This window comes from Mangifera indica, chromosome 11, assembly GCF_011075055.1.
Source record: "Mangifera indica cultivar Alphonso chromosome 11, CATAS_Mindica_2.1, whole genome shotgun sequence".
NCBI lineage: Eukaryota > Viridiplantae > Streptophyta > Magnoliopsida > Sapindales > Anacardiaceae > Mangifera > Mangifera indica.
Window position 1 is genome coordinate 14,160,637 of NC_058147.1, and position 11,249 is coordinate 14,171,885.

Consider the following 11,249-nt stretch of genomic DNA (forward strand, 5'->3'; position numbering starts at 1 on the left):
AATTGCTTAAATAAAATATACCCTCATAGTAATATTAAAATGACAAAAGCGTCCTTTAACATTTATTTTACAAAATCACATATACACAACTTGAGTTAAAATGGCATTAGACATTGGTTAAGCTTAGGGTGTCTAGAATTTCATAGATGACGGGAGTTGTCCACTCATTATGTTGGGTAAATCTAAAGATAGCAGAAAGTGGATTAAAATTCATTGATAAACTGAGTTAGATTGGATTAACTATTAATTGAATCAAAGGAAAGGAAAGGAAAATGCAAGAGGCAATCCACCTCTGGAGACTTCCTATCTGGGAAAAAAAAAAAAAAACTTGATTCAATTAAGGGCAGGCTTTACTGAAATATCAATCCATCGGCTTCATTCGTTCTTAGGATACTCATGAATAATCAAGTTTCTGTGAAGCCCCTAAAGAGGGATTTCATTAAGAAAAATGAAGCTTTTCAGCTTCCTCCATTCACGATAATTGGTCCTTGCACCGAGCAAGCTTGTGGGATTACCATTACCTGCTTCTACATTTCAAATTCAATGCCCTTCAATCAAGAAATCAACAAAACCCATTTGGTATTAGCAGATAAATTTGACTTACAAAAGATTTCCATCTGAAAACATATTCTTCAAACGCATAAAAAGCAACACATTCCGCAATAAATTATAATTTCAATTCTTTTATTTTAATGTGTGATAAATTAGTATTAATATTTAAAATTACTCAAATTTCTTTTAGTAGTTAATATTTAGAAAAAAAAAAATTAGATGGAAGGTAGTTATTTATATTATTTCACCTTTAAGAGGAAAAGAAAGGTTTACAATAAAAGAAAAGCGGAAAACAGAAAAGAAAGGGTCCCGGTGTAAAATAACTAGTTAAAAAGAGAGAAAAAGGAAGGTTTACTTTAGGAAGAGTGGAGGGGTCCCACCAACCCTCAATGTCTCCTACTGCATAGTTGCTAAACAGTTGTTCACATTTTCGGCTTCAGAGATCATCTCCCTTTGTTGTTCACATTTTCGGCTTCAGAGATGCACACCAAACCCATAGATTATTTGTTAAACTAAATGGAATTTGTTTCCAAATGTGGGAATTAGAATTGCTAAAATATGCCCACATATCAGCAGTTCTGATTGGTGAAGTCTTGAAGCACCATCTTTCACAGTTGGTTTTTTATTCCACTTTTGCTGACAAAGGTTAGTTCTCATCATTCATCGTGACTTGTCTTAGTATTTCCTTAATCCCACGGCATTCATTTCTTGTAGGCAGTCATCTATTAGTGTGTAACTGTTATTTAATTCCACACCCAAGCCATTGATGATTCAAGCCTAGATGACTACAATAAATGGTTCATGTTTCAAACACAAGTTTGTTCAATGCTGCAGGAGACGAGAAAAGGAAATGTGAAAAGGAGGGAGGGACCAAAAGAAAGAGATAATGAAAGCAAGAAGTCAAAATCAAAGAAAAAAAAGTAAAAGAGATAATGAAAGTAAGAAATTCCAGGAGTACAAAAGATTTTTTTTTTTTTCATTAATTAGTAATTACAACGAATTGTATTAATTAGACAAAATAGCATTAGCAGATTTTATCCACAAATCCGAGCTCCATTCCATTCCCCAATGGACTGCTCATCTAATGCCTACACATTTAGATAAATTTGAATAATATCTTTGTATATATAGTATATACTCTTAATTTAAACCATCATACTTTGTTTTTACCTTAGGGCTTTCAATTATTCTTTCGAAATTCAAACATCCATATCCAAGAGGACGAGTAGAAAATTCATTTAATCAACCTATGTACGAGAAAGATGAAGTCATTGTAATCCAGGTCTCTTTATTTCTAACCCATTTACCATTTAATTTCCTCTTAAAGCCAACAATTTCACATCAATCAAGTACTATGTTACATTTTTTCATTTCGCTCTAATTAAAACATTCAGATCGCAGAGCCTGCAATATTGATGTATGAAAGCGATCTGCTGAGTTAGGCCATAACTAGGAGCTAGCAGAATTAAATAGCAATGGTTTGCTCTTGTCAAATATGAAACTTTAGCAGTAACTTATGCCCAAATCACATAAATTTTAAATGGAAAGGAAACTTAATGAGTAGAGGCTTCCTCCTTGTTAGGACCACTATTGTTATCCTGGGGGACACAAAAATTAGGGGGATAAACTGTCGGCACAAAAAGAAAGAGGAGAGCCACTTAAGGGAGAAGACCACATGGCTACAGCTAAGGACAGATAAAAAGAGAACCATTGAATGGGAAGGATGTAGGAGATTATTGTTTAATTTTTTTCAAGGTTACCAATGCAGGAGGTTAGAGGGGGATAACAAACTAGGGCATAAAATGAATGATAATGAAGAATTGCTTAAAAGAAAATTGGTCCAATTCAAGGTATCAATTCTAAAGTAGAGTAATGCCAGAATGCAAAATACATAAAGCAAAGAAGAGAAACACAAAATAGTGACAAAAAATTCAGGTAGCACCTAAATGGTCCAAAATAACTATGGAGCTGCACAGATTTGTTTGAAGCATGGCATGCGATGCTAAATACGCACACATTGTTGCGCACCAATGCAGATAGGAACACAAAATCACAGTTAGACCTAGCAATTTGTGTCGTCAGGTTATGTTCATATTGTAACAATTTGGGTTTCAGGTGAAAGACTTTCAACTCTAATCCGATCCAAATTAAAATCGTATTAAAATTTTTCAACTCTAACCCAACCTTTTAGTGTTCGTGTTAATCCGACATAACCCAAATTGACTCAAAAGTATCTATTGTTTTAAATCTCTTAAATGTTTTTAATATTTTAATTCATCATCAATTTAAGTCAACCTACTATTAATTAAACACACAATATAACATTTTGTTTTTTTATAAATTGTCTAAAAATTACATATCAAAACCTTTAAAACACATCAATAATCTTTTTAACAAAATTACATTCTTATTACTGAATAATCAAATAAAATATCTAAATAAAAATCAAGAATAATATGAATAATTATAACTATATAAAGATATAATTATGTTTAATCCATAAAAATTTCAATTGTTGTTAATATTGTCCTTCAACTTTTCTATAATTTATCTTAACAAATTTAACTAAAATAACATTTCTCTAAACATTTGAGTCAAATCGGATTTGATCAAGTTATTTTCGTATCAATCTTAACATTATCTTATTTAGTTTCAAGATATACCAAATTGACTTAAAATAAATTTCATGTAAAAAAACTTAACCCTAACCAAATTTTTCATTTTTTTGTATCATGTCAATCTTCAAAGACAACGTCCATGTCATCGGTTATTAGATTGGATGTTAGTACAAACCTTCTATAATTAGTTATCAGGTCAAATAAAGACTACTTTGGATGTTACAGTTGGCAGATCATTTATGGGATGCGTTGAAATTAAGAGAAAGTATGATAGCAAATAGTTTTTTTTAGAACGATGACATAACACCTAGTAAGTCACAAGGCATTCATGAAGTAGATGGTATAATGGTGGTAAATGCTAAGTTGGATGACTTGACAAAGAAATTAGAAATAATGGATATGAAAGTAGTTTATGTCACAATTCGTTGTGAGATATGCAAAAGAGGGCATGCTAGTGTGGATTGTAGTATTTTATACCCGTTCCCAAACAAGCCGAGCATAAAACAAATAAATTTGGTCAACTACAACCGAACCCATACTTCAATAATTATAATCCAGGTTGGAGAAATCATCCAAATTTTTCATGGAATGACAGACATGTTCAATCTAATGCAAGCTAAAACTTTCAACCAACACAACCAAGATTTCAACCCAGGAATTTGACACCTTAACCATTACATCCATCTCCTAAAGAACATAAGTCAAGCCTAGAATTAATGATGAAAATCTTTAAACAAGCACATAAACAAAGAACCAAAGCACAAGAAGAAGTTATCAATTAGCTCACAGAAAGGATAAAATAACTAGTCGTGCATAATCGAATGCTTGAAGTTCAACTAAGGCAACAAGCTACTTCATCAAACTTTAGAGATCTATGAAAGCTACCAAGCCAATCGCTGAATCCAAGAGAGCAATACAAAACAATAACAACCAGAAGTGGAAACGTATACAAGAATTCAAAACTAGAAAAGACAAAAGAACCAATTGCATCAAATTTAAAGAAATAAGTTGTATCATCTTATAAGCACATAAAATCGCACCATTGATCAAATACAGCTGATGTCATCAAGGCAAAGCAAGAAGAAAAAGCATCTATACAAACTAAGTGGCATACTGTCTTACTATTTCCACAGAGATATCTCAAGGCAAAACTAGACCAACTGTTAGATAAATTCCTCAAGATATTCAAGCAAACTCATTTTAATGTACCCTTCTTTGATGCGATCACAAAGATACCTACGTACGCAAGATTTTTAAAGGATACACTCTTGAAGAAATGAAAGTTAGAAGAATCTGAGACTATAGCACTATTAGAAAAATGTAGTGCAATTCTCCAAAATAAGTTTTTGCCCAAATTAAACAATCTAGGGAGTTTTTCTATACCATGTATGATAGGGAATGAATCCTTCAACAAAGCATTATGTGACCTTGATGCTAGCGTCAACCTTATGCCACTTTTAATTTGCAAATGATTGGACATAGGACAACTCAAGCCAACAATGGTTACACTATAATTAGCAGACAAATCAATTAAATATCCAAGCGAAGTACTGGAAAATGTTCCAATACAAGCCAAAAAATTTTATGTTTTGGTCAACTTTATAGTCTTGGAAATAGAGGAAGATGCACATGTCTCTATAATCCTTGGATGACTATTCTTAGAAACAATTAAAGCAATAATCGATGTCAAGAATAGAAAGTTAACATTTGAGATAAAACAAAAGAAGGTAGAATTCAGTGTTTTCAATTTAACTAAACAACCTTCCACTATGAATTCATGTTACAGGATAAACATGACTGAGATATATGTGAAAGAAATATTCAAGCAAAAATGCCCAAATGATGCTTTAGAGTCTTACCTTGTCCATGACAGCTTTACCAATCATGAGGATACAAAGATAGCATGTAAAACCTCTTCCAAAGTTACTATCCTCTAGAGGAAGCTATCACCAAATTGACTATTTTGGACATACATTTAATTCAAAACATGTAATAAACTTCATAAAAAAATCTTTGACTAAAGCTCATTTATTAACTTACAAAAATTACTAAAATGCCCTTGTCAAAACAAATCGGAAGCATACAAAAAATGTCCAATTATCAAAATAAAACTAAAATCCATATGTATGTATAGTTAGATACATAAATAAATCATAATAAAATAAAGCTGAAGAAATGAAATGACAAAAATGCCTCATTGCTTTATGCCTACAGACCACTGTTTATCCTACAGTCATCACAATCACCTATACTTGCACACATGAAAATAATGGAGTGAGTGGTGAAACACTCAATAAGTAGGAGATCAAACTGTTAATTTATACTTAAATCCCCAAAAAATATATCTCAACTAAGCTTTACTATGAGCAAGCACCTTACTATAAGTCTAGTATCCTACTACAGACATGCCCTATTATGAGCAATGTAAGGATTGCATACTTATGGTACCCCCTCATAACAATCCTACAATGTCTCGCATACATGTATCTTGAGCCTTAATGTAACTTGGTTTACTCGTGTTTCCACAAAAAAATGCATCTCATGCCATTCTATGACAATGCTTAGGCACACTAGGTACTATTGCATACTCAAGATCTCTTTACTAGCTTTCAGGACGACCCATGTATCCTTAAGCACACTAGGGTTGTGTCTTTTTAGTTCCATGCATGTGGCTAACTCCTTGTGGCATCTCCCCATGTATTAATTTTTCTATAGATACAAGTGTGAGCTCTTAGGCACACAGGTATGTGTCCTTACAAGTATTTATTTCATTTTTCTTTTCTATTCTCTCTTCAATTGTATTACTTATCAAGGGTATTTTGGTTATTTACTCCATACACGATCGTGTTATAACTATACATGGGATGACCATGTGTCCTAATTGATTGCTCATCGATCAACGATGTCGAACTACCATTGAAATGTTAGAGAAACTCAACCTATATTCTAAAGTTCGCATGTACAGATGTGTGTCCTATACCACTCGACCGTGTGCCTCATACTACACAGTCTTGAGTTGAACCTAAAAAACCAATGAGTTAACCTAAAATCACAATCTCAAGCCTGTATCTGAGTATCCCTAAACTTAATTAGTCATGTTGTATATCTATATGTAGATAAACACAAATTCATTCAGCCAACATACAACATTAAGCCATAATTCAATCAATCTCAATATTTATCCAACACAACACAATACACATTTGGATTTATCCATATCCAATTGGATAAATCACAACTTCCATAATTTCCAACACATACAAACACCTTTGGATTACTATACTTTGGTCCTTAGGTGTAATAAATTGCACTTTGAGCCTGAAGACCTTTTGAGACTTGAAATCTTCCATTTTGGCTATTCTAGATTGGATTCAATTTGGATAATCTTATGCTTTTAGAGTTTGATCAACTTCTTTAAAATGTGATCTAGAAGCTCTCCATTTGATAAGTAACGATTAAACTCATGTTGAGCTCTCAACCTGTTAGCCATTCGAACGCAAACCATAATTGACCTTTAGTAAGGTATCATCACCACTAACTAATGGAGTGTTAGAGATTGATGTATTAACCTGTTACTGATATAGTTACTTGTACAATTTGATTATTTCATCAGACGATATCTCTTTGAGACTAAGGTTTAGATTATATGTCACTCTTAAGGGACCCTCTATAGATTGACATCTATCAATGGTTGAATGATATTAGATTGAACACCAACTCAATCCCACTATGGCAATAGATTTAAATGGTCATTGTCATTTCTTAGTGGGTCTATCTAAGACATTAGCTCCCATACACAAAAATGATGAATCCTTTATTGATCCATTGCAGCCTTTGTATATATATATATATCTATATATATATATTGATATGACTAATCGCTACTTTTCTAGCAATGTTTTATCATTATGTTTACGTCAAACCGTACTAATCCTTGTACAAAATAGTCTGTTGACCTCAAGTCTAAGTATCACATATACTTTCATTTACTAAGAGGATATATTTCATAGACACAAGAGTAATGATCCATATGAAATCCTCTTAGTGAGTCTATCTAGTGGACATATCTATATAGTGCATCTATGTGTTGCACCAAATTGTCAACGAATACTTTGATATGTGAGATTTGTCGTCATCTTTTAATAGGGTTATTCAACTCTATGATATTTCTATCATTATTACTCATGCCCTAAGTTAAAGTAATACCAGAACTACAAATGTTTTAAAAATGTTAATCTATGTGAAAATAGGATTCTTGTGATTAGTTGCCATACAATGAGTCCATCATCACGGCTTAACTATTCTAAAGACAATTATCTAATTGCATAAATAGTATAAGATAATGAAATGTCACATATTATTAATTAAAAAATGAGATTATAACAACAATTACAACAGCGACGATTGACTTTATAACACTATCGTATCAAAGTAGAAGATTAAAGACATTAATTTTGGGGGAATTGAAGAACGATCCACATAAATTATTGTTATTTCATTACCTTTTTCTAAAATTAAATGAATTCCTTTTTGGTTATAATTTCGTAATAATTTCATTTTAACAATGAATTCATCCATACTATTTGTGTGCTTGTGTGCATATATATACACACCAAAATCTAAAGTTTTAGTTTAAATGTTAGTTATGGTTTATTAAATGTATCGCTATTTTTATAACATTAAAAAACTCTTTAATAATTTCGACGATTTTCATGCAAATATGTTTTTTTATTTTTTTCATAATTATAAAGATAGAACAAATTGGAGCAGAGACAGAATGTGCAGCCTCTTGGGTTTGTTATGAAAGCTGCTGATTGTAATACTAAGTTGATAACTGTTATTGTTGTATGATATATTTAATCCATATAAAAACTGCGACTAAAATTCTGGAAACAAATAGTTATTTTAAGGTCACATTTATGTGATACTTTACCATCCACTTATAACACTAACAAAATCAACTGCTCAGCTGATACGATTAACTCTATATATCCCCTATTTGCAACTCCAAGCAAGGATATCAAACTTGCAAATTAACTTTCCTATTTTCTGTGTGTAATCTTTTCAATCTCCAATGGCGTCTTCATCATATTCATTGGCTCTACTCCAAATCTTAGCTACTTTTGCTTTATTTTCTCCCTTGTTGCCTGTGAAGGCTGTTCAAGGTTTGTTGCATTTTCTAAATTTAAATCTTTTATATATATATATATATATATAGATTCTGTAATGTAACCCTTATTAATTTTAACCTTCTATTATTTGTTGAAAGAGGTGGGATTATCATCTAATTCGGATGAACTAAGTACCTTGAATCCCAAAGCATTGAACTTGAAGAGATCTGACTTTCCCAGTGATTTTGCATTTGGCGTTGCAACTTCTGCTCCACAGGTAGATTGATTTCTGTAATTAAATGTCATTGATTTTAATATTGTTTATCTGAATATATTTGTTTTTTTTGTTTAAATTTGTGTAGATAGAGGGATCAACAAAATCTGGAGGAAAAGGAGAAAGTGTTTGGGATTACCTCGTTGAGAAAAATCCAGGTTCACATTCATATAAACTTTTCTTTATATTATTCTTGATTAATTAATTAATTGAATTCGCATTAATTTTTAATATTATTATTTTTGTCCAGAAAAAATTGATGATCGTGGTACTTTGAAGGCCATCGACTCATATCGGCGCTACAAGGTGTGTGTGTGTGTGTGTGTATTTTTCACAGTAATAAACACATTAAAATAAATTATAATAATTGTCTAATGGATGATAATTTTAATTTTATTGTAGGAAGATGTGATATTGTTGAAGAAGCTTGGTGTAAATGATTATAGATTTTCCATTTCTTGGAACAGGATTCTACCTAGTAATTATTTTTTCATCAAACTTTTCAATTTTGCACTTAACACATTAGAATTGGCGATACAAAGATAATCTAATAAATTTTATGGTATAGATGGATCGTTGAGTGGTGGAGTAAACCAAGAGGGTATCAATCACTACAATAGTCTTATCGATGAATTAATTACAAATGGTAAGTGGACTAATAAAGCATCATTTTTTTTTCTTTTTCTTTATTTAATTTTTGTATGTGAAGGCTTAGCAAAAACATTTGTATGTTTATTGATAAAGAAATTGGCCTTTTTTTCTATTTTAATTAAAAAAAAAACTATAGGCATCGCACCGTTTGTGACTTTGTTTCACTTCGATTTGCCACAAAGCCTGCAAGAAAAATATGGAGGCCCCTTAAGTCGTGCCTTTATGTAAGTATCTTAGAACTTCAATGAATTTAATTATGAAAGATTGTATGCTATGAGTAAAAGATTAATAAATTTTTGTCTTCTTCTCTTACAGTGATGACTTCAGGGACTATTCTAATGTATGCTTTGAGTCATTTGGAGATAGAGTTAAAAATTGGATTACAATCAACGAGCCACTGATTATAGCAAGATTCGGTCATGACATTGGGTTCGCTCCCCCATGCAGATGCTCAGATAGAAAACAGTGTTCAGAAGGTAATTCAGCCACAGAACCTTATATTGTAACTCATAATCTTCTACTCGCCCATGCGACAGCCGTTAAACTATACAGAAACAAGTACCAACCAAAGCAAGCGGGACAAATTGGACTCAGCCTTGTGGCACAATTTTATGAACCTTACTCAGATTCGGTAGAGGATAGAATGGCAGCAAAAAGAGCAATGGACTTTGATTTAGGATGGTTAGTATATTAATCCTTTGGTTAACTATTTTTGTTTTTTATTAACTTTCCTCTTAATATATTAAATTCCCATGTAGGTATATGGAACCGCTAGTATTTGGCAAATATCCTGAAAGCATGAAACAAATAGTGAATCAAAGGCTACCTACTTTCAGCATTGAAGAGGAAAAGCTGGTGCACAGATCTTTTGACTTCATTGGTATAAATTATTATACTTCAAGGTATGCCAAGAACATCCCCATAGATCTCGAAGCTCCACCATTCAGCTCTGTTGCCGATCGATTCATAATTGAATTAGGTTAATTCTGAACTATAATTGCTGACGTATCATACAAAAATATTTACCCTTTTTATCATCGATTAATTTGTTGTATACCATTGTTGTTGCAGTGTCAAAAAATGAATCTCTTATTGGACCAAAGGTGTGTTTGTGTGTATATATATGTTTTATAGCTCTTTAATTTGCTTCTTTCTGTGCTAATTACTTGATAACTTTCATAGGATGGAGGAAGCAGTTACATTTACGTTTATCCAGTTGGGCTGGAGAAAATTTTAGTGTGGATGCATAAACTTTACAGAAGGCCAGTAATATACATTACTGAGAATGGTAATTGGAGCTACACATAAATTGTTTTATGTCGTTAAATTTATCAACAAACTATATTTATTTAGAATGAATATTAAATTAGGTACTAATAATTATATGTTATTATGTGTACATATCATTGATCTGAATTTATTGTAACAAATTAAAAAATTTCGGTCCCTTTTCTGTATAGGGATTTCCGAGAAACGGAATGATAGCCTTCCGCTTAATGTTTCATTAAAAGATCCATATCGGATTAGCTTTGTTCTTCAGCATTTGTATCGGATCAAAGAAGCAATTCAGTAAGTTATCATTGTTGTTGTTATTACAATTATTATTATCACGAAAATAATCTTTATACTTTAATTATATGTGAGTATTAATGAATGATGCAGGTTAGGAGTGAACGTGAAAGGGTATTTTTATTGGAATGCATTTGATGATTTTGAATGGAGGGAGGGGTTCAATCCCAGGTTCGGATTTTATTCTGTGGACTACAAAAGAAATCTCACCCGTGTCCCAAAACTCTCTGCCAAATGGTTCCGAGGTTTTCTCCAAGACAATTAAAGAGATTAAGAATTGAAGCATACAGTCTTGTTGATTGAGCTGCCAACATTACCATCAAAACTAGCAATCTAATCACTCAAAGTTCTGGAGGTGTTATTCTTAGTTTTGGGATTCTGTTATTAGTTTCCGAAACTGACTAATTGTGTTTTCCAACGTTGGATCTGTTTCAGTATATGTCATAATCTTGTACTATGTTTTACTGGTTTCAG

General features: G+C 32.0%; 1 protein-coding gene across 1 annotated transcript; it reads left to right on the forward strand.

Annotated features, from left to right (window-relative positions):
* Positions 1-4,963: 4,963 nt before the first annotated feature.
* LOC123228776 (beta-glucosidase 24-like) lies at positions 4,964-11,040 on the forward strand. Its single transcript, XM_044654227.1, has 14 exons — positions 4,964-5,092; positions 6,287-6,334; positions 8,499-8,558; positions 8,644-8,713; positions 8,806-8,861; positions 8,958-9,033; positions 9,124-9,201; positions 9,343-9,430; positions 9,522-9,887; positions 9,965-10,185; positions 10,278-10,309; positions 10,389-10,494; positions 10,667-10,775; positions 10,869-11,040. The coding sequence occupies exons 1-14, from the start codon at positions 4,964-4,966 to the stop codon at positions 11,038-11,040; spliced, it is 1,611 nt and encodes a 536-aa protein (XP_044510162.1).
* The last annotated feature ends 209 nt before the right edge of the window (positions 11,041-11,249 follow it).